At 37.6% G+C, this 25,346-nt stretch overlaps 3 protein-coding genes across 6 annotated transcripts; all 3 read left to right on the top strand.

Annotated features, from left to right (window-relative positions):
- The first annotated feature begins 5,946 nt into the window (after positions 1–5,946).
- Positions 5,947–6,403, top strand: LOC122402728. The gene is made up of 2 exons (XM_043405751.1): positions 5,947–5,963; positions 6,064–6,403. Exons 1-2 carry the CDS (start codon positions 5,947–5,949, stop codon positions 6,401–6,403), a joined length of 357 nt encoding a protein of 118 aa, XP_043261686.1.
- A 117-nt stretch (positions 6,404–6,520) lies between these two features.
- LOC122402750 (Krueppel-like factor 17) lies at positions 6,521–13,238 on the top strand. 3 transcript variants are annotated; one of them, XM_043405796.1, is made up of 4 exons: positions 6,521–8,056; positions 10,616–10,788; positions 11,199–11,686; positions 11,767–13,238. In XM_043405796.1, the coding sequence occupies exons 3-4, from the start codon at positions 11,217–11,219 to the stop codon at positions 13,100–13,102; spliced, it is 1,806 nt and encodes a 601-aa protein (XP_043261731.1). In that variant the 5' UTR covers positions 6,521–8,056; positions 10,616–10,788; positions 11,199–11,216; the 3' UTR covers positions 13,103–13,238. The 3 variants fall into 3 exon arrangements, with proteins under 3 accessions (XP_043261731.1, XP_043261733.1, XP_043261732.1); XM_043405797.1 differs by lacking the exon at positions 6,521–8,056 and adding an exon at positions 9,244–10,386; XM_043405798.1 differs by lacking the exon at positions 10,616–10,788.
- A 2,400-nt stretch (positions 13,239–15,638) lies between these two features.
- LOC122402725 (zinc finger and BTB domain-containing protein 49-like) lies at positions 15,639–18,531 on the top strand. Of its 2 annotated transcripts, none has more exons than XM_043405748.1 (4): positions 15,639–15,756; positions 16,829–17,176; positions 17,251–18,097; positions 18,204–18,531. In XM_043405748.1, exons 2-4 carry the CDS (start codon positions 16,850–16,852, stop codon positions 18,308–18,310), a joined length of 1,281 nt encoding a protein of 426 aa, XP_043261683.1. In that variant the 5' UTR covers positions 15,639–15,756; positions 16,829–16,849; the 3' UTR covers positions 18,311–18,531. The 2 variants fall into 2 exon arrangements, with proteins under 2 accessions (XP_043261683.1, XP_043261682.1); XM_043405747.1 differs by lacking the exon at positions 15,639–15,756 and adding an exon at positions 16,056–16,433.
- The last annotated feature ends 6,815 nt before the right edge of the window (positions 18,532–25,346 follow it).

Raw genomic sequence — 25,346 nt, 5'->3', positions numbered from 1 at the left:
ATTACAATTGACCCCTGCAACCAAAAATAATTTTTTTAGTACGATTTGAAATTTTTTAATTTAATTTTTTAATAACTTTTTAACGAAACCTCAGTCAAGAAATTGGTATTCTTTATATTCGTTTTATTCTGGCCTCTAGAATCTTCCATTAAAATTTTTCCCAGGGGTGGCTGAACACCCTGTATACATTTAGTCTCTTTCAATTTTCAAGTAATACAAAGGACTTGCACCGCACATTATCGAGATCACCATTAAACATTGTTCTAGTGATTTTTTACAATCAGTTCTTTTGTCTCCTAAAAAGTATGGATTACAATACCTGTGCACAACGAAAAATATGAATACTTGATATTAGTATTTATTGTGTTTCATTTTCATAACAAAAGTACCGGTAAATCGACATTGGTTGAAAACTTTGCCGAATTACTGGCGATTAAAAAAGTCGATATATATGAAGAGATATTCGTTCATTTTCACTGATACAAATTTATTGCAATGAAAAATACATATTTTCGGGACGTTGGGGTATCGCGTTACGCGAGGTCCTAATATTAAAGGGACCACCTTGGTGAATCGTTTTGGCCCTATGGTGTTTCATGGCCGTGGGGAGATCGATGAGGAACGTCTGCAGCGGCCACCACGCCCAAACCGGGAGGGAGTGCCATGACTCACCCCATACAGAGAACCCATGAAGCGGGTGGGGACACCCCCGTGGCGCTGCTACGTGGCATTGAAAGTGACGAGCCACCGTACAAATTTACCCTCGCCTATCGTCATAGTTCGACGAACGTGTCACGCGAGTCTTGCTTAGGGACATACGGAAACAACACCGGGGGATCACGTGCGTCGACCTAACCCAACACATAGACCAATTTAGGCCCAGTAACAGCCTTGATTTTCATGCATCGAGTACAGAGGATGGGGAGAACTTACCGATTACTCATCGACTTAGCCACACTGTCAGACCTGTATCTTTCGAGTGAAATCGGAATTGCTGTGTGATCGATAAGCGTACTCGCTGCTAAATTAAGGTAAATGTACCAATAAACGATCAGAAGAAATAATGTTCCAATACCCAAAAATAGTCAATGACCCAAAAATTTACTATTATCAATTATATGCATAAGGCACTAATAATATTTTGACTAATTTATACTATTTAATCATACAAATTATGCATTAAAAATTATATCGACAAATACTTTGGTCATGTGTTGGTATAAACGTATGTATCTATTGAAATTCCATTGTTATACATGTAATAAATGCAAAAATAATGTATTAGAAAATTATTTTAATAAAAAATAATGCAATCCACTTGCTATGTGCTAAAATCTAAAAATAATATAAATTTTACAGATAATATTTATAATATACTGCCTTGGTGTCTGAAGCTGGCCAGTTATTAGTTTACAATGCTTTCTTCTATAGTCACTAAACGCGATAGAAATGAATTAAATGTGATATAATCAATTATGTTATAAAAATTCATTTTACAGTCCAACTTCATTTTTCTTGTATGCTCGTCGAATCGGTCTGCAAAATGTCGCGTTTAATATCGTGATTCCGCTGTCTGCGAGTTATCGATTGAGAATTTAAAGTTGCTGTATTTTATAGAAGATACGAGGTGGAACAGCGAATTGTATGAATTTTATTTTACTTTTACTTATTTTCTTCGAATAGAAATGCTTTGGTATATTTTTTTTTAAATTTGCTAATTGCACGCATTTGCGCTCTTTCCGCGTTAAGGGAGTGGCACGAATTTCCTGTCGTTCCTCATCGGCACAGCCTCGAGAGTTTGACGAACAAACGTGCCAAATAATCTGAAAGCTTACTCATGCGCTGAGCAATCGTTTCCGTTTCTACATACATACGTGCGCGCTTACCAATGCCCATAAATGGAATTGGATCGCTTTTAATCTTTACCAAATCGACACAAGGCGCGTTCTCTCACGTTACAGATAAAATATAACTGAACATCGAAATGCATAATAGAAACAACGACAGTTGCCTTTGCACGTGAACGAAAAAGTAAAATTGTATTTACACGTTGTCACGGTAAAAGAAAATATTACCTCGTAACAATTACTTAGAACCTGACGCAAAAAATGAAACGAGGAAAAATTTTGTATCATATGAAAATGAAACAAAAACATTCGAACAAACTCGTTATTCCGTTTATCGTCGATAAAAAGATAACGTTGTATCGTACTGTCTCAAAGTCTTCAATTATTATAAAGCAAATCATATTCACGTGTTAAATAATTAATATCAGAATGCATGATTTAATCGTTCCTGTGTTGAATACACGATTTACAAATAACAATTTAGGAACAATTTTGCCCGCGAAGCTTTTTAGAACGCATTACATTAACAGGCTCCTGAAGAGAAATTGTTCGTGCACCCAAAGTCAATGACTTCGTGGCTTCGTTTAATTGACCCGACGACGGGATCTTTTCACGGCTTTAGGAATCAAGGCCAACGCCAGTTCGATGTACGTATAGTATACGTGTCGTGCACGTATACGTGTTAGACGTCTTTTCGCAGACACATCGGATAACCGTAAGAGAGAATAAGAACATCTTAAATGTTTCGACCTTCTTCGTTTAATATTACAATTATAAAACGTGAAACGGATCGACTAAAATTTTATTTCAGTTGCCTGAAATTTTATAGGAACAACTGCGTGATATTATCGCGGTGATTGCGAGAGAAACTAGTCGCGGCTAAATATCAATTTAAAGCGCAGATCAATCATTTCTTGGTAGAAAGTATGTATGTATATTCTGACCTACTGACGACTAACGAATCTCGGAAATTGCTCGGTTACCGTAATTCCATGGAATGACATACAAAGTCATGTTCCCAGCAACGATTGTACGCTAATTTTTGCGAACAAGTTAATTAATTTGCTTCTTTACTGCCCGTGATTATTTATTTACTAAGATTGCTACGTATTGTGTAGACGTGGCTAAATTAATGCGACTAAAAATGTAAAATCATACGCTTGTTGATCTATGTACAGTGGCTCACAGTGAATATCGTCCACCGTGGTTAAGTATACAGGGTGTAGAGGCCAAAATAAGACGAAAATCAGGAATATCAATTTCTCGATTGAGATTTCGTTAAAAAGTTATTAAAAAAATTAAATTAAAAAATTTCAAATCATTTTGAAAAAATTATTTTCAGCTACGGGGGTCAGTTACCATCATTTTTGGTGAATAGGCGTACCCTCGAAATCTTAACCATTTTCGAGAAAAAAATTCAGTAGGTGGACAAATTTTTGGACGAAATTAAAAAATGTCAAGTCGTTCTGGAAAAATTATTTTCAGTTGCAGGGGCCAATTACAATCATTTTTTATCAATAGACATACCCTCGAAATCCTACGCATTTTAGTGAAAAAAATTCAATACGAGCAGAACTTTAAACGTTAATAACTTTTTAACGAAGCGTTCATCAACAAATTGGTATATTTGATTTTCGTCTTATTTTGGTCTCTAGAATCCCCCATTAAAATTTTTTTCCAGTGGTGGCCAAACACCCTGTATATCCGCTAATATTTGGGTTCCTTTTTATATGGAAACAAGCAACAATAAAGATGAAACGTTATTACGTTATATTTTGGCAAAAAATTGAGCCACTGTATGATGCACGATACGATGTTCTTTCCTGTAAAGTTCCCGAGTGTCCGCGAGGATAAGTTTCCCCTTCCTGTGGTAAGACACTCGTTATCCTGCGGATGTTGGTATCCTCCGTGATAAACGTTTCCCAGACGCCGAATGTTTCCGATTTCCTAAAAACGCTAGATTCTTTCGTGGCTCGTTCTCTCTGCGTACCGGGGAGATCTTCTAAAATTAATTAAGCTCGTCGACACACGTATCACGGTGTAATTGGAGCGACTCGGTCGGAGCAACAACTGCATAACGAGGGTGCGTTCACGCCTACGCACTAAGCGGAACATGTACAAAAACACCAAATATGGATGTTTTGTGCAACGTTGAAAATCTTTTGTATAAATGGTCTCGATATATTTATAACATATTACGCACGCGTTTAGTCTTCTTTAATCTTTCGCTCATATTTCACGAACGTGTTTACACAGTACTCGGAACACGACTGTTCATTGCTGTACATTTAATCTTATTTACGCGTGTAATAAATAAGAGAACAACTGAAAAAATTCAATTCTGCATTTACGCGAGATATGACTTAATTTATTTTAGTATTTATAATGTTGCACATATATGTACAAATGGTTATGCCGCATTAATATCTGGTGTTACAATATAAAATAAATTAAACTGATCGTAATGTTCTTTATATTTTATTTAATAATGTATGGTTTGTGGCAACGCGGTGAAATGTGGTATACGTTTTAGTATCTTATTGTTTATACATAAAGAGAAATTAAGGTTTCTGAACTAGTTGCTGTGTTGAACAAACATATCTTATTTATACTGCTCCAAATGTAGGAACGAAATGAGCAAACATAAATTTAATACCAAAAAAATAAATACGTCAAAGAATCAAATTTGAATTGATCTTCATTAGTTATTTAACGATCACGTGGTATACGTGAGCAAAATGTGCCAGTCAGTGTTCTTAAATCGCTATAAATCCTTACATAACTCGTTCTGTATACATTTACGTTTTGTAGAAGACGACTTATCCCGTTTAAACAAATTTAGATTGTCGGTAATTCTTGATAAAAGACAATAAACCAATACCTCTATTACCACTATTATTACTATTCTTAATAACGCATATGATAGATAAGTTATATTTATACTTAAATTATAAATTGCGATGTTGGAATGCAGCATATGTAACAAATTATAAAGTTATACTTTCAAAAGTAGTAATTTCTAGAAAATGTTATTCGATTGCGTTAATATATTTAACAGTGGGTATAATTTAGAAGAGAAATATATAAACATACATATATCGTAACAGGTATACTAGCAGATTTCGAAATTAGCTGAGTCACGAAGAAAAATGGTTTATTTTTTAACTTAAATGTCTAACTAAAGAATTATAAAGTGGATTATTACAATTATGAATAAAAATCAAGCTGATATGCTTGTTAAATGTAGTACGAAATTTGCACGCTAAACAAAGAAAATGATTAAAACCTGTACAATTATACACAACGCAACGTTATTATACCAAAAGGATTGGTTATGGTAATTTAACAAGGATATTTTATAACCCTGTCTATGAGTACTTGCGTACATTGCTTCCGGTCGGTAATTGAATGATAGACGATTATACTATGAGTCACGAAATACTAGTAACAGAAATTAGACGTTGTAGGTACGTTCGTAAGTTACCGAGAAATTATTTACTATGAAATGTAAACTCGCCTATATGATAGATGAATCACGACTATCTACATGCTATTGAAAAATAAGATTGTACTCTGATTCATTTAGATGAAAAATGGTCTCTGATTCACTAGGAAATTGTTATATATTTTAATATTTGTAAATTAGATACGATGATTATGGTATTGCTATATTATTCTAGCCATGGATTAAGAAGTACAGAAGATTTTCCTTGATGATATATTTTATATAACACTTTAGTTGGGTATATATATGTATCATGTAATACTTGAACTATTTTAATGTTCATTCTCTTGTTATTTTCCTTATTAATATCGGTTACGATCACGAATAAATACAAACACAGGTGCATTTGGTTAAAAACGTGCTGCTGACGCTCTCTAACAGTTGAAGATGGAACTATTGTTGGGTGAGAATACCGGAGTATATATTGCCAATTCGCCTAATCGAACTTTGTTTTCTTGACAAACGCATATTTTGTAAACTCTATGGTGTGCAACATTAATACTCATAAAAAAAAGTTACCAATATCAAAATATGCAGTGGTTAAAAAATTATACATATTAAAATTTCTTATTGGAAGGTCAGGTTAATTCAAAGATGACTCGAGATATCAGGTTAGTTTTTGTTTATATGTGAAGTGACATAACTGATTTATTTAGTGTACAAGTGGTCGTATTTATCATTACTACATTTACGTTTGTTCGTAATATTTAGAAAAAGAGGGCGCAATGCAGAAGAGGAATCAAGTGAATTTATGCCATTAAGTAAAAGAATCAACAATCTTCATATTAATAGCTTATCAAGTATTCAAGAAAATGTGACAGAAAATATGGATACAGATTGGAGCAATAGAAATTTTTTACCATCACCAAATTATTCGGACCTGTCTCAAGGATCACCACTGTACGATGGATGTAGTTCTAGCCAAAGCAGCTATATAGCTGAATATAAACCTGGTCTTGATGCTACTGAAAATCCTTTTTATTATGAAAGTAATAAGTTACTATTCTCTTTATATATGGAACGTATACAAAGAACATCTGACTCGTTTTGATATCCCCGTCTTCAGATTATAATTACTAATTATACAGCATTTTTTCATTCCTTATCGATACATTGTTATTAATGTTAAACCCTGTTAAATCTTGAAATGTACAATATCCAGAAAATTTTGAGTAATAACAACAGTGCAATTATTTATTATTTCAATAATAATATGTAGTTTACAAGTGTATGGAAACATGAAAATTATGTATTCAAAATCTTACTTTGTACATGAGTTTGGTTAGAATGGCATGGAATTAAAATTTGTATAAGTGTCATTACATTTATAACTTTAATGATTATTGGTAATTTATATTACATTATTATAACAATATACAATTGTTATATTAAATCACTGTTTTTAAGCGTTTCGTCATTGTTTGATTATACTTTTATTATAAGCATGTACTACATTACAAAGTATTTCGTGATTGCATAAGTTTGGAATGATTGATATTTACAATAACAGAGGCTGCAAAATAAAGAAAATACATTAAATTTATTTTATCTATTTATGTTGCTTTGTGTTATATTACAATAATGTGACTTAACCAACGTAAGTACATTGTAAAAATAGAATGAAAAGTCAAAGAAATATGACCACATCATCGGTGCATATTAAACGTTTCATATAAAGCGCGTAATAGCACCAAAACATGGCGCCTATCGAGGTACTCTCGAAGTATCGATTCTCGACCTAACCTCACTTCAGTCTCCGCTAGGTGCGCACGGAGGTAGTGTCGCTCTGTAGTGGTAGAGGAAACTGAGTGACTGGAAATAGGATAGAGAAACGGACAGGTGTTTTTTGCGCTGTTATAAATTTTTTCCCGAAAGTTCGCGACTCTCGTAAAACTACAAAGGTTTCTGTTGTACCTGTAAATAGAACGATACCACAAGAATTGATTGTTTAATCGACAAGCGCGCACGCGCCGCTTTCCCCTCGCTCCACAATATACTCCGCGCGTAACCGCCGCCATAGTTGATATTTCTCCGATAGAATATTAATAGCGGCGTAAGTTTTCGCGGTTTAACATATTTTTATCTACTAATTGGAAAACAAGAATGCATTCGACGAAGGTTGTGAGACGAGGTCATTCAAGATAAAGCTGGGATCCGTAGGAAGGAGGGTGTCTACTTTCACAGCTCGTGGTTTTCAGGAGAGTGGCCTGGCATCGCGGCGCTTCGAGTTAACGTGTGACCACCGTCGGTGGCTATGTACCGTTAGCTCGAATTCATTCCCCGTTGGCCGGCCCAAGACCCACGCTTACCTACCGACCGGGGCCATACTCGATCGAACTCGACTGTCGTAAACCCGGAAATGAGTGCGCGTCGTGGATCGCCGTTACCGTAGAAAAGCTGCTAGTAGTGCGCGATTTTATCACGAGTCACGACTCGTCAATTGCTAGAGACACGTTCATTCGGACGTACGTCTTGTATGACGTGTGCGCCGTAAACAGTAGCCGCGGCTAGCTAGAAAAGCCGTGGCACGACGAACGTGTACGTAAAAATGAGAAAGTTGCTGTCGCCGCGGTGAAGATTGAGAACGACGCAGGCGAGCCAGCCAGGCGGACGGTCTCTGTACTACGCGAAGGTGTTTCGACGCAGCGACCAGTAGTAGCAGTACGTTGAAAGGAGTGCACAAGGGAGTCACAGCTGCTCGTGGGTAAGTAGGACACGCATTGCCTCGTGGATGATTGTCTTGTGCGTAGGGAACTCGCGTGAACCTATTATCCGGACGTGTAACTAGTCCAGCCTGAAGGAATCCGCGGACGGTACCGCCTCGCGATCTCTTACGCGTTTTACTCCTAATGCGAAACGTGCACACGAGAAACCGCGAAACAGTGGCCACAGAGCACCCACCCCAAGACACTAAAATCGTCGCGGGGCCCTCGTCGTGGCTCACGGCTTGGCTCGGGCTGGCTTTGGTGGGGTGGTTGGAGGTGCGGACAGTGGTTGAGAGGCTGGTGGGGTTGGAAATTGCGTGGTGGTGGGTGCTCGCCGAGGTCTCGGAGGCCCCTCCGTGGCATCTCGCTGCCTCTAACCCGTCGAGGTGGGGGTGTAAACAACAGCCCTGCCTGTGCTTCTGTTGGCTCTACTCTGTCCTCCGTTTCGCCTCTGCCCTGCTCTCGCCTCTGCCAACTCGCCCGATCTTTTTCCTACTTCCTCTCCACGTAACGTCTCCCGATGCGCGATCGAAAGAGCACTGAAGGAAGGGAGGGAGGGACACAGGGCGAAAGGGAGAGAGGGAATAATAGTCGAGAGAACAAAGCATCGGCTTCGCGGACTTGTGCTATTTTCTCGCGTCATCATACTCGATTCCCATCATGGCCGATGCATTACCGAACATGCTGATGTGGTAACCTTGTTCAACCGCCTCTACCTGTCTTGTATACTCGCCTTTAAGTTTTACACAAACTGCAACGTCATTGTCTTAAGTCTGCACCAATTTATGTATGGTTCCACTCAAAATATCGTTTACGATATTTCCACATTCAATTTTACCTTATCTCATTGCGCGTTATTTATTCTGGGTGCGTGTAAAAAATATATGTGATTGCACAATGCCCCAGAGCTATTCCGTTCTACGTGCACTGCCCCCCCTCCTCTTTTCTCTCTCTCTCTCTCTCTCGCTCTCGCTCTATCTCTCTCGATATCACAGCAAGCAGTGTACAGTTATGCGATACATCTGGATAGAATTTCTCTAGAAACCGTGAATGCTCAGCATGCTCTCTTCGATGCGTGTACGTCTGAGAGAGAGAATCATATAGAGAATATGTGTGACAAAGAGTGAGAGAGACGTGTTGAACCTTAAGAGAATCGGCGCCATTACGACATGCGCGTCTTGCAAAAGCGTCCAGCAACGGTACGTCGGCGAGGCTGACCGGTCAGTCGCACACGCCATTCCGCGAAAGCCGAAAAACGCAACCGCCGTGCGTTCGTTTATGCGTGTCGTGTTCCGGTAGTTTTTTTTCTATTAAGTCGTGCAACCACCCGCAACGAGTTGCTGGCGCGGAGTAATCGTCCATTCGACACGGCACCCTCCTCGGTGCGTCGAAAGGAGGAGAGGTGTACGGGTAACCTAACCTCTCTCTTTCATTCTCTCTCCCTCGTTTTCTCTTCCTTCCCTACCACGGGTAGATCAAGGGCGAGAGTCATCGGTGTGTCCCACTTCGTCTGCCACGATGTCTGCTTCGTATGTTCTCTCCCGATATTTCGCGTTCCCCTCCCCGGGGAGTTCCGAGTATGTCGAGGTTCGTCTCCCTTCTTTCTTGACATGCCCCTACCCTTTCAAGCTTACGGCACACGCTTACGCACCTACACACCGAGATATCGTTCCTTCCCGTCCTATTCTCGCGGTATTTCGTGTGTTAGTGCGAGAGAAAGAGAACGAGTCTCGGGGTCTATTTCGCGGTGGGTTCCCGTTTTCCCACCTATGGGTTCCCCCTACCCTCGTCGAGCTCCTACCCCCTACCCCCGTGGGGACACCATCATGGTGGAGTGGGGTGCAATCCTGGGCCACTTCGACGACTATCCTCCCTGCTCCCGGATCCCTTTGAGGTGGGGGAGGGGGTGAAGTGGGGGATCCCTCACCCCCACCCCCACATACCAACACATGGTCAAGAAGTCTGAAGCTAAGACTTCGACGGCAGAGATGGCAAGGCGATGGCTCGAGCTTTAACTTCACCACTTTCGTGAATAAGCTCTTTACTGGTATACAGAATGAACCGTTTCAGGAACGAGATGAATAAGGGTGGTGGGGAAAAGTGCTAGTTGAAGTACCAGTACTGTATCTTTAGAGTAAATAGAAGGCTGATGCGCCGCCGAGGCCAACCTTGATCTTCACGTATTTGTTATGATATATGGTAGCAGTCGACACACAGAGAGCTATGTACCTATGGTGTAGATTCTGTTTTAAGATGTTTATTCGTCTTTCGGGACATGTCGGGCATGTTGATTCACATAGCAATTGTACATGAGTTTTTTTACTCACATGTAGGTTATATTGCACACTACTAAATTAATGTAGAATAAAATCAAAGTTTTTTTTGTCGTTTAACGCGTAATATTCGATTCACGATTAAAGCAGAAAAAACACATGGAAATTGAATTTTTACATGAACTATTGTACAATGCGACATTGTATCTTCAAATTTTGTTTTTTACACATATAACATATAAACGTATATGTGATATTGATTTGCAATTTGTTTTTCGTATTTAGCAACATGATCGTGTATAAACACCATGAACTTACTTTACTTCGGAACATGTTCACTGAAGATAGATTAAAGGATTAGAAATTATCTGTGAATTCTATGAAACACGGAATCTATATTGAAACTGTTCGAAGTTAAGAAGGTCGATGCACTTCGATAGCAGCACTCATGCGTCAAAGTGAGTGCAATTGTGTAATATGTATGTACATGTGTCTATCTACTATCATACATGTGTCTATCACTATTCAATACCCTACTTTTATTTTTTGTTTTTTCATGAAAATCGCAAACATAATCTGTTTGAGATGAAATTTGATAATTTTAACAGAATTCTGTGTTTGGAAATTAACTGACACGTGAAAAATACATAAAATAAAACTTAGTCTATAATAATTATTATTATTTTATATTATTATTTGCTTTTCAATTTACTCATTAAAGGTGACAATTTTTTTATGTCCAAATAGCAATATATTTATTTTTAAACGTTTTTTTGAGTTTCTAAATAATTATTGCCTGTTAATGAAAAAAAATTCTACATATATTGGAACGCATTTTAACGGATCTTTCTTTTTCTTTGATTTTCAGATTTAATTATCGTGGAAAATGAATTTCACGCCTTTTCCCGGGTTCACGACAGGCTCGCTACCGACGGGCACGGTTCATCAGTTTGCAACCGCTAAGTTTGCCCAAAACCTGCCGACTGGAGGTCAAGTAGTTGGCGTTTTATCTGGAGGCGAAGGCGGTGTTCATTATCTGAGGCCGGTCGATCCGAACGGTTTCTCCGTAGCTCAGGGGGGTAATAATCAGCAACAGCAGATCATCACATTGCCCATCACTGTACCTGGAAAAGATGGCACGCAGCAGCAACAAACCGTCCAAATCCAGGTGGTCAATCCCAGTGTATCGCAGAGCGGGAACAGCGGTGATCAACCAAAATATCATTTGGCTCCAATTTCGTTGGGACAATTCCCCCAAGGTGCAGCAACAGTCCTCACCGTTGCATATAGTCAGCAAGGCGCAGATGGAGTACAGATCCAAGTACAGCCACAAAACACTGTGGCAACAACGCAAACGTAAGACCCATTTTGCATAAATTACAATAAGCTTTTACATTCTGATTTATCCTGTTAATAAATTATTTTCTTTATTTTAGATCTGATCAGACGACTCAAAGTACATCCACGGCAGTTACTACTACATCCCAGCAAACTATACAGCAAACTGTGCAGCTTCCAGGCGCGCCCGAAGGTTTAACCGTGGTCGCACAGATCCCGCAAGATTTGATCTTACGCGAGGGTATGGACGAATCGAAAGAAGACGTAAAAGAAGGTACAACACCAGTTGCTCTCATAAAGAGGGGTAGCATTAAAAATCAGGGAAATCAAAGCGGAGAAGAATTTATTACTTCTATGCCCGCTAGTTGGCAAAGCCTTGCAACTCCAGGATCAACTGTCGCGGATTATTTGTCCAGGTTGCCTGCTAGTACCTTGCCTATTAGTTTACAACATTTCTTAAAATTTTCGGCAGAGACAATAAAGAGAGAAGCCACTATTGAATCGAGCCCTTTAGGTGTTGATGGTTTGGATGCATCTGGAACAGCATCAGGGGAACACGCGGTGCAAATTACTGTCGCTGGTGGAGAAACGTCAATCATTCCTGATGTTGTCGACGAGCAAGATCCTGGAGCTAAACCAAAAAGAAAAAAGAAATATAAGAAAAAACCTCCGAAACCAAAAAAGCCAAAACCAGGACAAGTAAGCATAGTTACTGCTCTTGATGGCACAACATTGTTTTGCTGTCCTCAATGCAACATGGCTTACCCTGAAAAAGAACTCCTGGAGCAGCATCTTATTGGGCACAAAATTGAAAGGAGGTTCATCTGTGACATTTGTGGTGCAGGTTTGAAACGTAAAGAACATTTAGAACGACATAAGTTGGGCCACAATCCAGACAGACCCTTTATCTGTTCAGTTTGCATGAAGGGTTTCAAACGAAAAGAACACTTGAACCTTCACTTTGTTATTCATTCTGGGCATAAGACAGAGGTTTGTACCGAATGTGGTAAAGCATTCTACCGCAAAGATCATTTGAGAAAACATGCGAGATCCCATTTGGCTAAGCGCATTAAGGAGGATCCGGGATTGATCACAACTGATGCTTCCCAAAATCCACAACAGCAGACAGATCAACAACAACAACAACAACAACAAGCAGAGCAATTGCAACAACAGGCAGACCAACTGCAGCAACAATCATCGGTATCCGAATTACAACAGATACAGATACAAGTAGGCCAAGGATCTCAGGCACAGATTCATCAGATAGCTGTTAGCGAACAGTCTACAGTTGTTCTTCCAACTGCAGCAGAAACTGGAGCAATGGCTATACTTCATCATCAACAACAGCAACAGCAACAACAACAACAGCAGCAGCAGCAACAACAACAACAGCAGCAGCAACAACAACAACAACAGCAACAGTCGCATTAGCAGCAGCATACCGCCCCGAATCAACCTGGGCGGTACTTTCGATTTAATCATCAACAGGCTAGAGGTCGTGCAAGGCAAAGTGTTCTTGCTGATTGAATTTTATAATCCCATAGTCAAATTGGTATCTTGTAAAGAAAAATTCGTTGATGGTGGTTATCGTTGCCTAGTAGTGGTGTTGCAAAAAAAGAAAAAAAAAAATGAGATCTTTCTGTATCTTCAAATAAAGATACTTTTACCGACGAGCCGTCGCATTTCAAAGTTTGTACACCATCAGCTTCTTAAGGAAGTCGTAGGCCAGATTAATGTACGATTATAATTATTCTGCAAAACGCACTGAGCTGACTGACGAACGATGTTCGTACATACGATGTTTCTTTTTTGCGTACACGTTATAGCGTACGTGTAAGAAAAGACGAGTTTATATACTCGTTTAATTCAAAATGTTTTTGTCGCTAATCCAGTTCCATGACGCAAGTTAGAAATAAATAAAGAAGTTTATATATACGTACATATATATATATATATATATAAATATAAAAATATATTTTTGAAAGCGCGAACTGGATTCGCCAGACAGAAGGCAATCGAGTTTTCGGCTGAAGTTAATTTTCTTCAATGAGGAATATAACAAGAAAAATACGTAATGTGAAAGGTAACAAGTAATTCACAAAGCAGGGCTGTAAATACAACCAGTTTACCGTGCACAAGAAGGAACAAGAATGTCGTGCAATTATGAAGCGAATCTATTTATTCCATTTGTTCTACACGATCGAGACACAGAAAGAGAATGTATTGTTAAACCATTAGATTTATATAACATTTGAATTAAATGATACGTTGTATGAGATAAGTGTAAAATTCTATATTTATATCTACATGTGGATTAGTTAATGTTTACTCGCACAGAAGGCAAATGTTTAATTACTTTCACCGGCTACATTCAATTTGAAAGAAAGACTTATATTTCTGAAAGTGAAAAAATAATTTGGATTTCAATGAATCGTTACATTACCATATACAATATTCACTTTCAGATTGTCACAAGTTTAGAGCCTTGTTGGGACAACCTAAGAGTAGAGCATATCAAATTTGATAACTGTTACATCTCCTTGGTTCGTTTGACTTTTTATACATTGGAAACAAAAGTCAAATACAGGAGACTGAGTGAGGGACAGAAAGAACTGGTAAGAATAACTTTGTGATAGCCTCACAGGGAATATTGTATATCAATTTGCATATCGTACAGTTAAAGTTATCATGGTATACGATTGATGATTAAATGTATGCATTTAAATTTCGGTGTTTAGCGGAAAAGTAGCATTTCTACAGCCAACTATTACTTTTATTATATAATTATAATAATTTAGCGTAACTTATTTTGTATAGTATTTAACTTGTTTTATCCACTAAATGGATCATATTTGTGAAGCAACTTTGCAATCTTTTTCTTTGTGTTGATCGTAATTGAAAAAAATTATTTGTATTAACATAATTTGCACGACAAAAGTACAGCAAAATAGTTGTTGGGCGCGAACCATCTGATTTATTGATCAATCATAATACACTCGAAATCATTTGAGCAAAAGATGTATGTATACAAAAAGAATACTTTTTATTGTAAGTATCATTATTAAAGGCAGTGGGTATAGCTGTGCAAGAAATATAATTATTATTTTATTATCATATTATTATAGCTATTATTATCATAATCAGTATGGATAGTCTATAAGTCATTTTCATTGTTACTTACATAAATATTGGAGAAAAAGCTAAAATAAAACATACATTTAATATAAACAAATTTGTATTAATTAACCAATTACAAATATTATTTGTTTGTATTATACGTTTACATATTTTTAATTTGTATAATTACTACTAATCGTGGAATGTTGTTAACGACTAAAATATACTTACACATTTTAAACAAATTACCTATTAACTGTTAATATATTCAAGGGAGAAACTAATCGATGTTTCGACTCTGTAATTTGTATACTCGTATAGGCATAATTCAATTACCGGGTAAGAACGCTATACTACACTTTTCTCACATAGTGATACATTAAATCTTAATTTTATTAATAAAACCTTCCATATCAATAAAATTATTCGCAACATTTCGTATTTTTCGTTACAATGATTCTCGCGTGTTCGACTGAAATTTTTTGTAAATTAGATCGTAATGTCATATTTCATTAAAATTATTGTAAATTAATAATCGATATTAATTGTCAATTACAAGAATATACGATTACGAGAGAATAACAATACATCGCTCGTTAAATTTTGCTCTGTATTTTTTTTTTATCCGATTTATGATATTTCTCAATTCCCTAAATATACATATACATATCTTCGATTTCCATCGGCCCGTGGGTACGTCGGGAGTGAAAATAATGGCAGGTTACCGGGAGCGATTCGAAGTTAAAACCCCGATGGTTCGGGCATTTTCGCCGGCGCGGCTGCGAGGAGGACCGGGAGAGAAAAAATAGTTAAGAGGCTGGCACAGTAGAGGGCGGACGGATGGGGTGGGGGCGCCGACTTGAGGGACAGGTGTCAACGGCACACACATAGAGCGGGGATCTTTTTTGGAGATTCTCAGCCTCATAAAATTCCTGACCAGGCGAGCACGGGCTGCTAAGTACTAAATGGTAAGCTGATTCTCTGGTGAATTTTAGGAATTAGTAAACTGACGGTCGTGATGTTTCATGTTCGGCACGGCCATTTTCTGCTGAATTTCGTGCGAATTCGGCCCCCGCGTATCGACTAGGTGCCGAGAGGGGAAAGTCTCGGGTCTCCCCTCGCACTTCATTCCACTGCGCGCACCGTACCCATCCCTCTGACCAGACAATCCCCCCTGCGTCCTCCACCCGTTCTCCTTCATTCTTCCCGTGCTCTGATTCTCGTACTCCGCGCCACCGTCCCTCTACGACCACCCTTCCCCCGCATCGCAACGGTCTTGGTCGCGTATAATGTTCGTTTTTTAACGTCTCTTAACGTCTTTTTCCCGTGTTGTACCTCATTCTATAGCCGTACAAACTATTCGTGATTCTCGTTATACGAAGGCGGTTAATTGCTCAGTGATCCCTGTGAAGACTCGCATTTTGCAACAATCGAGCGATTTAAGAGCCGAAAAAGCCACTGTTTCCCGTTGTGTACCTTCATCGTGACAGACGGCTGACGCAGCGGCAGCAGTGGCGGCGTGGTGTTCGTGCTTCTCTTGTGCTGCAAAAATCTGCCCCTACGCTCGCTCTCACCTCTCGGAGACCCCCCTCCGAGGAAAGGATTCAATTCCACGGCGAAGAAACATGGGGAGAGGGACGTCGCTGTGAGTAAATACTCGGGCGTCGTTCGAGCTGGACGCGCCAGATATTTTCGCGCGGCGTTTCTTCTATATGCGAACGTCTTCTTCGTTGTTACTGCTGATGTCACCAAGAATGTACCCCCTCATCCTCGTTCTCTTCCTTTGGACAATGGCACGATCTTTGTCTAAGCGGTAGCAATGCACTTATCAAGCACATGTCACCGGCTGACATCTACAATTTGTACAACGTTTATTAGTGTATTAGTAATGACAGATCGTGCTTGCAAGTTACCGACAAAATGTTGAAGGATGTTGGTTGACAGACGAACTACCGCTTTCGAGACTATCCTGTAAACTTGCAGTGGATAAAGTGCTGTTGTGCGTAATTATTTCGTCTCTGATTTTCTTCGACTTTTCAGGTATTTGATTGACGGTTTGCAATGAATTTTCCGCCGTTCGGAGGCCACTTTCCCGGTACTATTCCGAGTATCCACCAGTTCGCGACCGACAGTTCCGGCGGTGCGGGTGGACGCTACGCCAATCATTTTCCCAACCAGCCTCCAATTGGAGTGCCGGTTATGGGAAAGTACCGTCCTGAAAGCAACGGCGTGCAATCTGCTCAGTCACAAGTAATGATGAACAATAAAGCGAGCTACCCCAACAGCAATGTTCATCATTACCCTAACGTGCCATATTCTCAAGCTCAACCAGTTCAACAGCGGCCTGCAAATTCGCCTGGAATGCAAGAAAAGCGTTCGTATCATCAGGTATGTGGTTTATCGTGCGTAATAGCGTCACATTTAAAACATACATGGACTTTATAGTAACTGAAACTTTTCAGCAAGCAACCGAAACCATAAATCAACAAGATGTTTGCAATCTCCTACAGGATAAAGATAAAAGTAAGGACAAGAAGGCTGACGAACAACAGCGTAACGGAGAAAGCGCAACAAATGGTCAACAAGATTATACCATGCATCAACACCATCAGCAGCATGCTCATACTCAAACACCTGCAACCATGCCTGCTACATGGCAGTCTTTGGCTGCTCCTGGATCCACAGTAGCAGATTACCTCAGTCACTTACCAGCTAGTACTTTACCGCTAAGTTTGCATCATTTCTTAAAATATTCAGCAGAAAGTATAAAAAAAGAGTCAGAAATGGCACAAACAACTTCAGTAGCTGTAGCAACTACAACAACGCCTAATATAATGATGTCTCCGAATAACAAAAAGAAGAAAAAGAAGAAGCCTCCAAAGGAGAAGAAACCACGTCCAAAACCCGGTGAAATCCGTTTAACCACAGCATTAGATGGTTCTACATTGTATTGTTGTCCAGAGTGCCACATGGCATACCCTGAACGTGAATTATTGGAGCAACACTTACTAGGACATACCTTAGAACGTAGATTTGTTTGCGATATATGTGGTGCAGGTTTAAAAAGAAAAGATCATCTGACACGTCACAAGCAGAGTCATAATCCGGAACGGCCATATGTTTGTACTGTTTGCCTGAAAGCCTTCAAAAGAAAAGAACAGTTAACGCTACATTTTGTTATACATTCCGGTGAGAAACGACATGTATGCACAGAGTGTGGAAAGGGGTTCTATCGTAAAGATCATTTAAGAAAACATACCAGAAGTCACATTGCAAGGAGAGTAAAAGCTGAACTCAGTCAGAATGCTGGTAAGATTTAAAAAACATTTACTGTTTGTTTCAGCATACATTTATAATTATTTGAGAAAGAAACAAATTTTTGTTATTAAAGTAATGTAATATTTCTATTTGCTAGGTACACAGCAGAATCAGCAACAAAATAATGTCTCGAATATGCAGACCACAGCTGTTACAGCATCGTCTGTTCTATCTGGTGGACATCCAGGTCCTCTCCTGTCCTGAGCCCCGCCACCAGGGAACTTTCAAGTTCCCCATCCAAACAATATTCTTCATACGCATACTTCTCATCATTCGCTGCATCATCATCATTTGACAGCTGTCAATGTGGCACATCAATCAAGTGTCACGCCACTCGCTACGTCCAGTCATTATCAAACGCACGAGCTCAGTTTTTTGGGTCACGTTAAAGATTTCTGAGATCAGGGGAAGACCTCGGTCAAGAGGTAACACTGAAAAAATTATATGAGCGCTATTAGCAGTAAGTTCTCGATTGCTTTTCATAATTAGGGCTTTAGTGAGTTTTCTACAAGCATGATAATTATCCATGATGCTGCTGGCTCTCTATGCCCTAGTACAATAGTGCAAATGCTGTGACGTTTACATAAGTTTTTCGACTGTATGCACAGTTTTATTACCTGTATTTCGGGTATTATTTTGACATATGTACATGTAGATTTTATCTCCAAAAGTGTGCCATATATCTATGTACATGATCAAAAATAGAAACAAAAAGGCATAGAGAGTGTTTTCATGCGCACGTGGAAGAAAACTATAATTTTGTGTAGAGAGAATTAGAATAAAGCCTGATACAAGAGTCTTGCCATACTGTACGTATGAGGAACAAAACATATTTTTATGAAGGCTTGGTGTTAAACACAAAGAAGTTAACTAAGCTATTCAAATTTATTGATAAAAGAAAGATCATGAACAATTACATTTTTGTTTGCATTGCGATGAATCATTAGGCTTTGTTCAGGTTTCTATAAGTTTATTTTTTTATTGTTTATTTTAAAGTTGTCGTATACAAATAACATTATAAAATTTACGAAATATGCGAAAGGAGACCTGTATATAAGGATGCGAACGAGCCATCCCACCGATTAATATGTAATGTTTTTCAATTCTTACTAATTTGATCGTGTTTTTGAAATATGAATTACGCGTTTGCTTAGAAAAATCAAATTATAATCATACTTTCAAAATCAAATTGTTTAATGTTTCAGCAAATTATTGGAAAGTAGTAGCTGAAAGTGTGGCAATATTTTAGTTGGTAATAAAAAGTTATTTTGCTTCCTTCAATTGCGTTTCATTTGTATTATACGAAGTTGACAGTATTTTATGTTTTACAATATAGTTCCAAATTTTTGCTTGTATGTATACATTACATATACATACATATATAAGTGCGTATATATATTTATATACACATATATATTGTATATATATATATTTTTACGATTTTACAAAAATCGTACAAAATCATTTACAACATAAGATCATTACGAGTCTACATCGTTTTTATATCGTTTTTACATTGTTTTTTTTATACATATTTTTCGTTAAATCTTTTTAACCTTCGTTGAGCATTGATTACATTAATAAGGTTTTTCGTTAGAGTGCAAAACGTACTTTTGATTTTTGTCTTGTTTATTTTGTTCTATTATACGTACATACATGTACGGTAACGTTCAAGCAATCGCCACTAAATAACTATTTAATTTGTATTCTTTGTATTTATCCGCACTGTGAGTGTTATCCTCGCGGACTGTGATCGTTTCGGACAAATGACACGTGTACCGATTGTCTAACTTGTCTGATTCTATTTCCCTCCATTTTTTTTTTTCTTTTTTTTTTTTTTTCTTTTTTAATCATGTACTTGTTCGTTTAGTATTATTCATCGTGCCATTTCTTTTCAAACTCCTTTCGCCGATACCGTTTCTTGCCATAAGCGACATAAACATTCAACTTACAATGACCGTCGACGCCATTTTTATTATTTGTCGTACGCAACAACGTTGATTATATGTTCACGTGATATAAAGTAAAAAAAAAAATAAAGAAAGCAAAACGTATAAACGTAGTTAGGAATGTGATGCGCCAATACTAGAAAGGGAGCGAGAAAGAGATGAAAAAGGAGAAATGGAATCCTTCATATTCGTTGGGAGAACGACGCGTTACAGAGATCCATCGCTATTTATTACACAAATAGATGAAGTATTTTATAAAGAAAAAAATAACTTAGGGAATATATACAAATCTATTGTCAATATATTTTTAATTACCTCTTAAACCGTGAATGTTTATATACACGTGTATTTTAGTTTTATTTTTATGAAACTCATACCTTCAGTTGTTTGCCCAACCTTTTAAATCAGTTTCAAGCTAGTCTTCTTCCAATCGATCCCCATTAATTCTTTCGCATCATGTTTCTAGCGTCATACGTTCTAGCAAGTAATATGAAAAATTCAGGATTCGCCAGACCTCAAGTATAAGGATGTACTAAAAATATATTATATATATATACATAAAAATATATATATATATATATATACATATATATATATATATACATATATATATATATAAAAGAATGAGCTGTATTATTATAAAAATACTCCATCGCCATGTACTTGTAACCATAAAAAAAAAAAGAAAAACAGAGTACACCTTAGGTTATACGTTTAGCGAGTAAGTTTGTATACAAGAAAAAGAAAAAAATTACTACAACGTAAGTTGAAAGCGAAGAAAGCATAAAAAAGTGTGTGCCATATCGAGAAGAATGTACTATGCGTGCGCGCATGCGCGTGTGTGTGTATGTAGCGTGTATATGCGTGCGTATATAATGCAAGCGAAAGAGAGAGAGAGAGAGAGAGAGAGCCTGTGAGAGATTACAAAAAAAAAGAGAGAGTTTGAGACCGTTTGAGAAAAATATCAAATTTTTCGAAACATGGAAACGGACTACGCGATGAGATAATGACAAATAGCTTTACGATTTATAAAAAAAAAAAGAGAAAAAAAAGAATGGAAAGAGAGAGAGAGAGAAAGAGCGAGATTTTTCAAAGTTCGGCGTACGATTTTTTGAGTGATTAAACAAATGAGAGGCTCAAGAAGCGGTCTATTTTGAAGGTTAGCGAAGAGAACCTGATGATATTTCCACACTCGACGAGGCGGCCAGTTTGCAACGCTCCTTCGGTATTTCGAAACCGGCCGGTTTGTCGAGGCGTAGGCGTAATTGGTGTTCCTAGAGAATAAAACGGGGGAGGAATAATAATTAACGCGTCTCTAAAGAAGGAAGAAAACAATTTTCCGGTGCCTTTGCATAGCGCTGGACTGTTTCCGCACCTGCATACTTCTCCACCTAAGTCGAGTCTAAAGATATGGCCTCGTGCGTAGCTCTTTTTTCCGGGACACCCTGTATGCTCCTTTCCTCTTTCGTCTCCCGTTCGAGACTTTTTTGTCATTTTTTCACCACCCTGCTCTTTTTGCGCCGCGAACAAGTTAAAGGATGAAACAAAAAGAGGTTTAACGGGCGATGGAGAGAGGAATAAAATGAAATATTTTTTAATAATGAGAAAATTATTGAAAAAATGGGAGAAAGATGTATGTTTTTAAGGCTCGAAACGTTTTGCTGGCAAATAGAGTATCAGTGAACAACAAACAAATAAGTATTTGTGTAAAATTTTTAATTAAAGCTGAATAATCTTTGCGGTTTGGTTTTAAAATTGTATACTTCGTTCCTTGGATTTTCGATTAATTGTTATTTATTGTTCAACGAAATATGACGTTCGTAAGATAATTGTTACCGTAAAAGAAATGGAAATTTACCTTTCGCGGAGAAAATTCAAAATTTCATTTTCGTTGCTGTGCACACGTGTTCCGTATTTATTCCTTTTGCATACAATTTTTATGGGTTTAATAGGTAGTTTTTTTTTTTCAATATTATCGGTTAAGAGAATCGGAGTTAATCTGAGAATACGATAGCATGGAAAATACTAATTCGCTAAATTTATAGTTGAAACATTCAGTTTCCATCCTACTTTTAATATTAGTCAGGAAACTTCTCTGTTTGTAATTGATAGTACCAACTAATTAAATTATAAGTATCGCGTTTTATAGAGCGTAAGTAGTAGTACTAAGGGATAGGCCTTTATTGCCTAAGTTGCACGAGCTAAGAGAATGAGAGACGAAATTCCGTGCGAACGAACGAGAGCGAAAGAAATAATATGATTGAATTCGCGTACATCTCGTTTTACAGTTTATCTCGAAACTGCGAACAAGGAAAATCATAAATCAAAAAGAAACAAAAACTTCCAAGAATTTTTGCGATTTCATTTTTGTTTTCATCGTACGATCTGCAGTCGTGATCATTTAATCCTCTATGGACTATTGCCGGAAGTATAATATACATTTACATAGGTTTTAAGGTTAAGTACAATTAACCGTTCGAATAGTTCGATAAACTCACGACGCCGTAGAAAGGGGGAAAAAATTCTAAGAAACACTTATGTATTTCTTTCCTTTGATAATATTTTAGAACGTAGAGGATTGATTACACGAGACATCGTTTTTTATTATTATTATTATTATTATTATTATTATTATTACTGCTTTTTATAACATTTATATTATCATTTACAGCAATACAAATAGGTACTTAAACTATATTTCTGTAGTAAGTTCTAAAGCGATCATTGCTCGAAATACATTAACGTGTTCGCCGATACTTAACAGATTTGGTCGATTCTTTAAAATTGTTCTGTTTGTTACAAGTTTGTGACCACCGCCTTCTGCGCGTAACTTTGAACCGCACCACGGAAGATGTTGCGCCAAATTTCGAGCATTGATTTCGTTACTTAATGATAGTTATTGCGAAACCGACTCGATAAGCGATCAGACGTAAAAGTAATTGCACGAATAGGGGAAGGAAAGCTAAAAGAGTAAATACACTTTGTTGTAAATCAAACGCGATTTTCTGAGAGATACGAGGGCGACAATGAGAACCATATTTTTCTACGCAGTGTCGAAAAAATCTCTTTATCGTGCTGATCGATAGAGCCGAAGGCGGATACGATCAACGGTGTCGGTGATCGAAGTGCGAGTTCGCCTCACGCACGAGCTGCAAATTAAGGGGTTGGTTCATGCAAAAAGGGAAAAATAATAAAAAAAAAAAAAAAAGAGTACAATAACAAACTTCGGGACACGCGCTGATACGCGTGCAGAGAAGTCTCAACGTGCTTCTCTCTTTGTAAATAACGGACTGAGAAAAAAAGGATAGATTTAAGGTTAACACCAAGTAAAAATACACCGCGTAAGAACTTTTTACGAAGTTTCGGGCTAACATTAGGTTTCTCGCGGGGCGTATACTTTTTTATAGTGTTTCATGGAATAATCCTTTGTTTTAAGCTACCTTTAGACGTAAGTCGCAGCTATTACATACGCAATCCTTTACGGTCTAATCTAACTATTATGTTAACGACGCCACCAAGTGGGGAAGGTCTGGAAATGGATAAGAGATATTTCAAATTGAACTGAACATTCTCAAAATGTTTTGTCATGCTTCGCCGGTGTATTTAATGGAATCGTATTGATGGAAAAAATTTTATACAAATGGAGGTTCGAGAATGTTTTCTTTCCGAGTTGTATTCCTTATTGCAACTTGACACTGTCATTTTTATTGTTTGTTAATGTTTAACTGCCCGCTATTGTACAACTTTGAGTATCTGAACCGTGTACGAATGTGTTCACAAGTAAAATTATACATATAGGTGAAAACAGAATCATTCAGTCTCTCAAGGCTACTTCTCAGACTGAACTATGCCAGACGCAATTCTTACTTTCACGCCATGTCAGACTGTCTCCTTGTTTGAACAACAGAGAGCGTGTGCGTGCAGAATTGGCCTTATTGTTTCCGAAATGCAACGGTAATTTGTAGCAAAGAGAATAGGCGACAATGACAGAATACATTCTTAAAGTTTGACAAAACATTTTATAAATGGAGTCGAACTTGGTTATAACGAGCACCGCGGCACCAATTAAAAAGATCTGAGAAGAAACAGAAAAGAATAATGTATTTATACATCTGTACAGGGTGTTCGACCGCACCTGAGAAAAATTTTAATGGGAGATTCTAGAGGCCAAAATAAGACGAAAATCAAGAATATCAATTTCTCGATTGAGATTTCGTTAAAAAGTTATTAACAAAATTAAATTAAAAAATTTCAAATCATTTTGAAAAAATTATTTTCAGCTACGGGGGTCAGTTACCATCATTTTTGGTGAATAGGCGTACCCTCGAAATCTTAACCATTTTCGAGAAAAAAATTCAGTAGGTGGACCAAATTTTTGGACGAAATTAAAAAATGTCAAATCGTTCTGGAAAAATTATTTTCAGTTGCAGGGGCCAATTACAAACATTTTTGGTCAATAGACATACCCTCGAAATCCTACGCATTTTAGTGAAAAAAATTCAATACGAGCAGAACTTTAAACGTTAATAACTTTTTAACGAAGCGTTCATCAACAAATTGGTATTCTTGATTTTCGTCTTATTTTTGCCTATAGAATTTCCCGTTAAAATTTTTCCCAGAGATGGCCGAACCTCCCTGTATATTATTTGCATTAATATGGTTGTACGAACTATAATACACACATAGTTATACAATCGAAGTATAGTTTTCAATTACAGATAAATAAATTGTGTTTGGCATTATGTGTATGATTTTCAAATTAGATTGTTTATATTAAATAATTCATGTTATTTATGGGTCTTAAAATTGATATGCTTTATCGATTTCTCTAAGTTTTTACCAAGTAAATTAAATTTCTTAAAATACATTTTACTCTGTATTATACGAAGAATGTTTGGACTGCAATAAGATCGTATTAATGTCGTTGGTAGATTGTTCAAAATAAGTTATAAAACGGACTATACGAAGACTAGCATGGGACCGTAAAGGGTTAAAACGAGGCAAGTTTTGCATGAACCAACGGGCGCTGTTCTTACATGTGTATTTTATGGAAGGATCCAGCTATCGGCGGTTTAGTTTCTCGGCTTGTCCAGACGGTGTGGTGTATGTGTGCTAAGTTTTTTGCGTACGTCTTCTGTCGCGTGTGCGTAAGTGTGATTACCGGTTTTTCAAACAGAGACGTCAGCACAACAGAACAGGCGAGTAACGACGAAAGGAAAATATGGAAAGATATACAAATTCCTCGACATAGTACAAAGCATATAAACTTCTCATTTTTCCAATAGCCTAGG

Source organism: Colletes gigas, unplaced genomic scaffold (assembly GCF_013123115.1).
Source record: "Colletes gigas isolate AHSC1104 unplaced genomic scaffold, ASM1312311v1 Colletes_gigas_Sc00039, whole genome shotgun sequence".
Lineage (NCBI taxonomy): Eukaryota > Metazoa > Arthropoda > Insecta > Hymenoptera > Colletidae > Colletes > Colletes gigas.
Note: the sequence above shows the minus strand (reverse complement) of the source record. Positions and strands in the feature narration are given on the sequence as shown.